The sequence below is a fragment of the Neolamprologus brichardi genome, chromosome 11 (assembly GCF_056152115.1).
Source record: "Neolamprologus brichardi isolate AB-2024 chromosome 11, ASM5615211v1, whole genome shotgun sequence".
NCBI lineage: Eukaryota > Metazoa > Chordata > Actinopteri > Cichliformes > Cichlidae > Neolamprologus > Neolamprologus brichardi.
Genome location: NC_142114.1, coordinates 20,511,804 through 20,520,000, shown reverse-complemented (window position 1 = coordinate 20,520,000; position 8,197 = coordinate 20,511,804). Strand labels below are relative to the sequence as shown.

The window sequence follows — 8,197 nt, the reverse complement described above, 5'->3', positions numbered from 1 at the left end:
TTTTTTTTTGTTTAGCGAACGGGGGGGTCGGGGTCTTCACAGAAAAAAAATTTTTTCTCCCGGTGACCCCCCACCCCTCATTGTTTAAGGGGGATAGGTTGCCAGCCCCCTTTTGTTTACCTCCCTCTCACGCTTTCCCTCTCGCTGCGCAGCTTCTGCGTTTCACAGCATTTTGCATGAAAGTGGCAATCTGCGAGGATTACCCAGTTTGAGGGCTTGTACACTGGATACTGTAGCTTGGGTGCTGATTTTGACTCAAGGCAGAAGTGAAGACATGGGTTCCGTTTCTAAGAAGAAGCTCCGAGGTTGGGTAACTTGAGCTACATTTTGAGAAGTTTTTGCAAGTTAATTGAGTCGTTGTACCTGTGGACTGTGTGCTCGATTGCAGCGGAACGTTTTAACGCATTGTTCACACACTTGAACGTTAAAATGTGCAGTCCGTGTGTCTATCAGTGCTTTGCATTGTCTTTAGAATTTTGTGCATCTTACGGGAAGGGAGAATATTTTTATTTCCTTTTTGCGCTAATGCACCAGTTCGTTGTGCATTCGCTGAAAAAAAAGTCACATGTTTATTCCCCTTAAAGTTGGCTATAATTTATTTAAAATTTTGCGAGAAATACAGCCTAATCTTGTTCATTGTATTGATTCGTATTGATTATTGATTGGGTAGCCTAGCCTAAAGGAAAATTTGTATTTTACGTTTTTTAAAACCTTTCAATTTCAAAAAGAATCTTTTGCGTTTTTAAGCATCGTCACCTTCGCAGGTTTAAAGCTTTTCTGTAGTAATTGCTAAATTGTTTAATCGTAGGAGTGTGTAAAACCGAGGAGGATGAAGGACCGAGTCCCGAGGAGAATTCAGAGTCTTTCCACGGGGTGGGTGTGTGTAAATGGTTCAACGTCCGCATGGGTTTCGGGTTCCTGTCCATGACCAGCCGGGAGGGAGAGCCGCTGGACGAGCCGGTGGATGTGTTCGTCCATCAGGTATGATCTGCTTTTGCTCCGACGTGGTGTTTGTTTATTATGAGAAACGCAGCACTGGTGGTGGCGGTGTGTGAACCAGCTCATTTGCATCCCAATAAAGATATCTAAAATGTAAAGGTAAAAATATGTTTTCCATCTAAGCAAGTAAAATCTCTCCACACCAGGAGATCAGAGACCAATCTTATCTTCTTCCAGTCTTTAGTTTCTGTGCTTTTAGACCTAGTCCCAGCAGCAAAGGATTGTGGGCATAAGTTAAAACATTACAACAAACAAAAACTTAAAAGAAAGCGAGGTTAATCAGAAATCAAGTCCTTCAACAGGGAGGACACTGAAAGACATTTAAAGATAAAAATTGCTACAACGCCGGAAACGTCTAACTGTTAAATTGATGCTTTTGCTGCGCGGTGGGTGTTTCTCCTTTAGGGGAACACGTGTTGCAGCCAGAGGGGAGCAGCGGGCCTCCCTCGTGGTTTTCAGGACGCTGACACAATGTGATGGAGAGATGAATGTGCGGTTTTTGTTGTTCATTGAAGCCAGCACACTTTTAACAGGCTTACATCCATAAGCCTCCTGAGCTGCATGAAAACTGAGCCATTAAGGAGGAGGAAACGTTTAATTGATCTCCATCTGGAGACGTGAACAATCAGTGTGCATTGTTTTTGTGTGTGGGTGTTTGTTTAGATTTTTTAACCATTTATTTTCCACCTGCGAACAGAATTCTTTAACACATCATTTGAGCAACCTATTAGGGTGGTATCTAAAAAGGGTTACTGATCCCGATCACTGCTTTTCAGATTAAACACATTTTAAACAGTCAAACTTGAGTTGGCTGAACACAACACAGTCACCTCACACACTTTTCCCCCCACCTGGTGCTGCTGTTCCTACTTTTAGTTTTAAAGTAGAGCTTGAAGGCTCATTCCAACACCTTTATTCACCTTAAAGTTAAGTGTTTGAGTTTTTGTTTGCGTGTGGGTGTGGGGAGGTCCCTCCTCCTTTTTCATCTCAGTGAGCGTCTCCATTTCTATCTGATAAGATAAAGGTTTCGCATGTGAATGAGAGGCATTCTCACTAGCTGCCCATTCACCTCAAAGTTCTCACCATAAAGTGATTAAAGGCTCTTTGCCGTCTGCTCAACCCCCTCTGTGTGTGTGGCAGAGGTACACTAGATCTGTAAGTCAGTAACACACCAATTTAATGAACACCCTAGTAAATTTCTTTGTTCTCAAAGCATCATGGGAAGTTGTGTTTCTACATTGTAACACTAAGTTTTGATCTGCTTTTTGCATCATTTAGACTTATGCTAAGATGAAATAATGCATAATAAATAAATGCACCTACATAATGTACACAGCTATGACACAGGTCTGCCATCCACATTTCATTATAATAAGTTTGCGTGTCCTCTCAAGCCAGTCTTGCTGTCTTCCTGTTGCCTGCTGATGATGATGCATATAGAAACATTTAATTGTTCTGCGGAACAGCTCTGATATGTTTTTTGACTATACACAGGAAGCTGGTATTTGATTACTCATATTGCAAACCAAAAACATCAGTTCAGTTGGCAGAAATGTAGATTAGTGCTCCAGCAGTCGCAGGGACTCAAATGAAATTAGAACCAGTGCAGGTGCCATCAGTATAGATTCATACAAACTGGCATAAGCTACTTAAAAACATTAAAATCACTGTTCAGAGTTATTGAACTGAATGCCTTTTACAAATGGCCACATGTTTGTCTTTTAGTTTGAGCTTCCATTTGACCATTACAATTATATCACTGCTGTCATTTTAGCCAGTTATTTCTCTTACTGTCTTTTAGAAAACCTGGACACATCAGTGATTAATGTACAGGGGTTATTGCAAAAGAAAAGGCCTCAGTCCTAAAATTAGTGGCCGCGTGTCAAGGAAAATTAACTCCCAGGGTCCTCTGGCCTTTGTGCAGGTGAACAATAGGGCCATGCATTCGAATGAAGCACCCTGTGGCCGTGACCGAGCCCCTGTTTGTCTCAGCGGTAGTCCCTTTATTGTCCCTCGCTGCTCTGATGTCTTTCTCTGACTCAGTTGGCTTCCAGTCATCTTCTGTTTACAGGTCCTTCACTTTTAAATGGCCCCATCCTGATTCTGTACCTGCATGTGAGACTAACCTGGTGTGTTGAGGGTCCATTACTGGGGTAAGGAAGGTCACACGTTGAAGAGGAAATGGTTAACAGTAAGCAGCACAGAGAGGCCCGATGGGACTGGGGCTCTATGGACGTCCACGCAATGCCACTCAATTGTCATGGCTCACCAATCATGTTTCCTCGCTGCTCAGGACGTTGCAGCAGATGCTCAGCTGTGACTCAGTGCTGGAGGATTAGAACACATCACTTTTGTTTGTTTTGTTTCTCACTGATGGGGGTGTTGCTAGTTGGCTCACTTGGACCCCCGCCTGTGTTTGTAACGATTTAAACCTCAGTTTTAACCACTGGTGTGTCCTAATTGTTGTTTAATATAAATCTGCGTTTTGGAGATTAACTACTTGTCTCCTTTTAAATTATAACCTGTCGTTGAATATGATTCCCTGTGGTTTGGGCAAAGAAAGAATGCAGACCGATGGTCGCACGTAATAGATGGATGATAACTCACTCCAAAAAAAAATGAATAAAAGAAAACGGGATTAATGCCTATCAAAACAACCCCGTAATTAATGGATCGGTTTTCCTTTGCCAGCAGTCTGCGGTATGCGGGACTATTTAATCATATAGTCGCACTGCGGGAATTTTAGAGAGGGGTTTCCCATGTTGTGTTAGCCAGTCTATGGGATTTATCCTCAAAACTGCACCACACCTTCCCCTTTCCTTCATCTCTTTCCTTTCTTTGGGAGTCCAAAATGTTTCTATAAGGACACTAGTATCCAGAAGATGATCCTATTCAAAGGTCACTTCAGGTGAAGGCAGTATCAGTTAAAATACAGTGGAGAAAATTACTGATTAAGCCAAGAACTCGTAAGATCAAAATCATCATTATATCCAAGTACCGATATGAAAGAGAGCTATCAATCATTTTTGCATTCCCGAAACTTTTATCTTCCACCTCTTTCTGCCAAGCAACTATTCATGGAATGTCACCCTGACCCCCAACCTCACAGAGAAGCTTCTCCCCACCCCCAACTCGAACACCAACCCCTGCATCCTGCAGTTTAGGGTTAGTGGTGGTGGTCAGTGTGTTAGAAGAGCTTTGTGATGTGGGTGGGAAGAGGGATCAGGGTGGGGGCAGCAGTGTGGAATTTCTTTTAAAGGGGGGGATGGGTTGAAGGTTATCCCCACCAGGTTTACCACTCAGACAACACCAAATAGACAATGCAGTGTTAGGGAAACAGTGCTTTGAATTGCAAATCGGTGTGTGCATACTGCTGAGTAGAGTGGGAACAGCAAGTTTTGGTGCTTGTTTGCTCATCATCAGGTGAGGCCTGGCGATCACCTTAAAATACTAAATGCCTGATAAGCACAGTTGGCCTCTGATGATATCACACAGTGAGGAATGAGTGGGGGTTGATCTCAAGGGTCAAAGTCTCCACAGGCTCAACGTGGAGGTGATTTGGTGTGATATTAGGAGTTGTAAAACATCCAATTATCACTCTATATATCATACAAGATATCTATATGTGATGGAGAAGAAAACAAATCGTTTATCAAGCAGCACTCTTCCCATGTTGTAAATGCTTTATAGGCCTGAAGGGCCAGAAAACTCAAATTCATGAAACAGTTACGCTCATGATGAAAAATCTCCCTATGTTCCCTTTTCAGAGCAAGTTGCACATGGAAGGCTTCCGCAGCCTGAAGGAGGGCGAGGCGGTCGAGTTTACCTTCAAAAAGTCATCCAAAGGTCTGGAGTCACAGAGAGTGACCGGACCAGGTGGCATCCACTGCGTGGGCAGTGAGCGGAGACCCAAAGGCAAGAAGGTCCAAAAGCGGCGTTCAAAGGGGGACAGGTACGCATGGATGAACTGGGACACAACAAGAGAAATATCTTCAATTTCTTAGATGTCTTTCAGTTCCATCTTCAATTATTTGAAGCATCTTGGTGTCAGATTAAAAAATAAAATTTGTGAAATACTTCTATGGTACACTATATGCAAACTGTACTAATAACAGCAGAAAAAACATCACTAACCCAATATAAAATAGCTCTAAAGCTAATTAAAATTAGCAGTAAAACTTCAACGCTCATAAACTTTACACAGTAACACAGGAATAAAATATTTCAGTTTTACTTTTTACTTCTTTAACAACATCAAAAACATTAATTATTAATTTAAAAAAATCCTGCACTTTTTTTGTTGAGTTTGAAGTAGATACACAATGATGTTGTAGTTTCTCCCTATTTTGCTTCCTCTCCCTTGACCCCAACCCCCACATCTAGCCCTAGTAAGGGTCACATCAGCAGGCTTGACGTGTGACCTGGATCAATAACTGTTTAAATCTGCTGGCCCCTGGTGAATTCAAACCAACCCACTCTCCATCTCCTCCAAAACCTCCTCTACCAACCTCATTTGATAAAAGCGTTGACTTCAAAATAACTTTAAACTCCTGTTTTAAAAATCAAGGTGCTAGTTTGATGTTATCAAAATAAAAACATGTCGATTTTTTTAAAGGCGTTTCTAAAAGAAATTTAAAAATAGATAAATTTAATATGTCAGTACTAATGATTAATATGTTATAAATGGAGAAAACATCAGCTTCTGTTCAGAAGGGGAAAAAAATTCTCATGAAGATCAAAAGGCAAAGGCAACAATACCCCTCCCAGCAGAAGAAAAAAGAACTAAGGGGGCCTTGATACTCGGGATAGTCTTTGAATATTCATTTAATGCAGGGTTAGAGGTGTATCAACTTTACCCCCTCTGTCAGTTGTGATTACAGCCAGAGAGTAGTGAGTGTGAAAACAGATCATTACTGCCTCAAAGAGTCCTGGGAGGGCTGCTATGTTCAATACCTCTCCCTAGACTGTGCTGATCCAAAGATATCATTCCCCTTCAGTGTATTTCATTATGCAACACTGGATTGGGTTTCATGGATGTATGCGTGTGAATAATTGATCATATTTATTACCTATATGGAGATAATTATATCAATTTTCGCTTCACCGGGGTAAAGCACGCCACCTTTTTGAGGGTGTGTGTACATATACATCTATATATTTATATGACTGAAACAAGGGGAAAAAGCCCTCCTGTCCATTTAATTGATAACAGATGTAAGAGCCCTGCCAAGGGGGTGAAGGGTCACTGTTGTCATGGCAACGGTGTATGAGTAAAAGCAAGAGAGCTGGGGGGCTGGGATGGGATTGGGGAGGGGTTGGGGGTCATAGTTCAGAGGTCATTACTGCAGCTTTTTCAGACAAAGGGACCACTTCCCCTTCCTTCCACTTGCTTTCTGATGGATGCTGATGTAGGGAGCTTCTGTGATGTGATGGTATAGACCTTGACACCACCCCCAACGACCACAGCTACAAAGCCACACTGACCCTTTGGCAGCCGCCCTTATCCAACCTTATCTGGTGCTACAAAGGTAGCAGAGGGTCCACAGAGCCACATACTAACCGCCCCACGCCCACCACCCATCTGTCTTCTGCCCCTGTACGCGTGGCCATGCTATAGATTACAAACGGTGGACGGTGGACACCTTATGGGCCTACCTTTGATACAAAAGCGGTTCACAAAACTTAAAGATCCATGGTAACAAGGTCCGCATTAAAAAAATACCAGATTCGCCACCCAATTTATGTCTTTTAAAAACCCTCCTAATCAAAACAGACGCTACTGAAATTTAATGGTATTTTTGGTCAAATAGAAAACTTTTAAAAACATTTACTTCTACTGTTTCCCTAAAGACTTAAAGTATGACCAAATGCAAACTCATTCATTTTAGGTGACATGTTGCCATCTAGTGGTAACTTAAAAGCTTTAAGTTGAGGGCTTTACCTTGTAACTTGCTGCAGCTTGAACATGCAAAATGTCTCTTAGTTGTCACATTAGTTACTACTTTTTGGTTGGTATAGAGTTTGATATCAAGCTGGAACATTATCTGACCTTAAAATGTTGTTTTCAGATGTTTAATCACAAGCAGAGTATTATTGTATTACAACATTGTGATAACCTCCACATAATAGGTTGCTTCATCTCTTCTGGATATGGAAGCTATATCCAAATACAGAGATATACTTGTGTTTCCTGCTTGTTTTCTTGAGACCACTGCAGGTTCAATAGACGTCTTTCTATTCTTTCAGATGCTACAACTGCGGAGGCTTAGACCACCATGCCAAAGAGTGTAAGTTACCTCCCCAGCCAAAGAAGTGCCACTTCTGCCAAAGCATTGACCACATGGTTGCCAGCTGCCCAATCAAAGCACAACAGTCTTCACCGGGTTCTCAGGGAAAACTGTTCTCCTCCAAAGGAGACGAGGAGGAGCACAGCCAGCAGGCACCACCTACCGAGACCTCTGATTAAACACAGGATCCGACTCTGGGGAAGCACAGAGGCCAATCAAACTGCTTTGATGGAGTGGAGGGAGACTCAATCCCCTTCCACCTGTTGAAGCTGCTTTTGGAACTACCTCAGGTTAAAAATACTCATGAAGAATGTTGCTGAAGTGTTTTTTTTTTTTATTTGGTTTTTATTTGGTGTAACACTCAGGAATACTGCTGTACTATTGCACTCAGGATGCTTGCTTAATGTATGAATCACTGGTATTGGGGATTGGAGATTGTAGTGAGCAATGCTATGTAATGGATGATCTTCAGGAGTTTACGTAGATTTCTGTTATGTAATAATGTGCCTCTGCTGTGGGCATTATACCTCTTCCTCTTTGAGTAATACTCAGTGTGTTTAGTATAGCTACACTTTTGCTGCCTTACCATTTTGTTTCCTTCCTGACTGTTACACCTCACTATCCGGCAGGGCGTAGATGTAACAGTTAGTACATCTGTAATGAATGTTAGAGTTTGCATATCATACGGGGATGGGGGAGGGGTTTGTGAAATAACATGGGGGGAGGGGGGGGGGGGGGGTAAGGGTATATTAGCAATGTATTGGCAGCTGCCAATATTGCAATTGACCATCCAGTTTTCCTGGGGCCAAATGAATGTTAGACCAGAGGTGCTTTCCAGCTTTTGGTCATGTTTGTTTTTTTTTTAATTTTTTTTTTTTTCATTTCATTTTTTGTTCATCCAGTATTTGGCT

The 8,197-nt window shown here is 42.0% G+C and overlaps 1 protein-coding gene across 2 annotated transcripts in view; it reads left to right on the top strand.

Annotated features, from left to right (window-relative positions):
* The window catches only part of lin28aa (lin-28 homolog Aa), an 8,155-nt gene extending 187 nt beyond the window's left edge, over positions 1–7,968 (top strand). The window contains exons 1-4 of one of the 2 annotated variants that reach the window (XM_035908185.2): positions 172–305; positions 809–981; positions 4,767–4,951; positions 7,246–7,968. In XM_035908185.2, the coding sequence (XP_035764078.1) occupies positions 275–305; positions 809–981; positions 4,767–4,951; positions 7,246–7,465 (609 nt within the window). In that variant the 5' untranslated portion in view covers positions 172–274 and the 3' untranslated portion in view covers positions 7,466–7,968. Of the gene's footprint in view, positions 1–171; positions 306–808; positions 982–4,766; positions 4,952–7,245 lie in introns of those variants that run through there. The other variant, XM_006791845.3, reaches the window with a different exon arrangement.
* Positions 7,969–8,197: the final 229 nt, after the last annotated feature.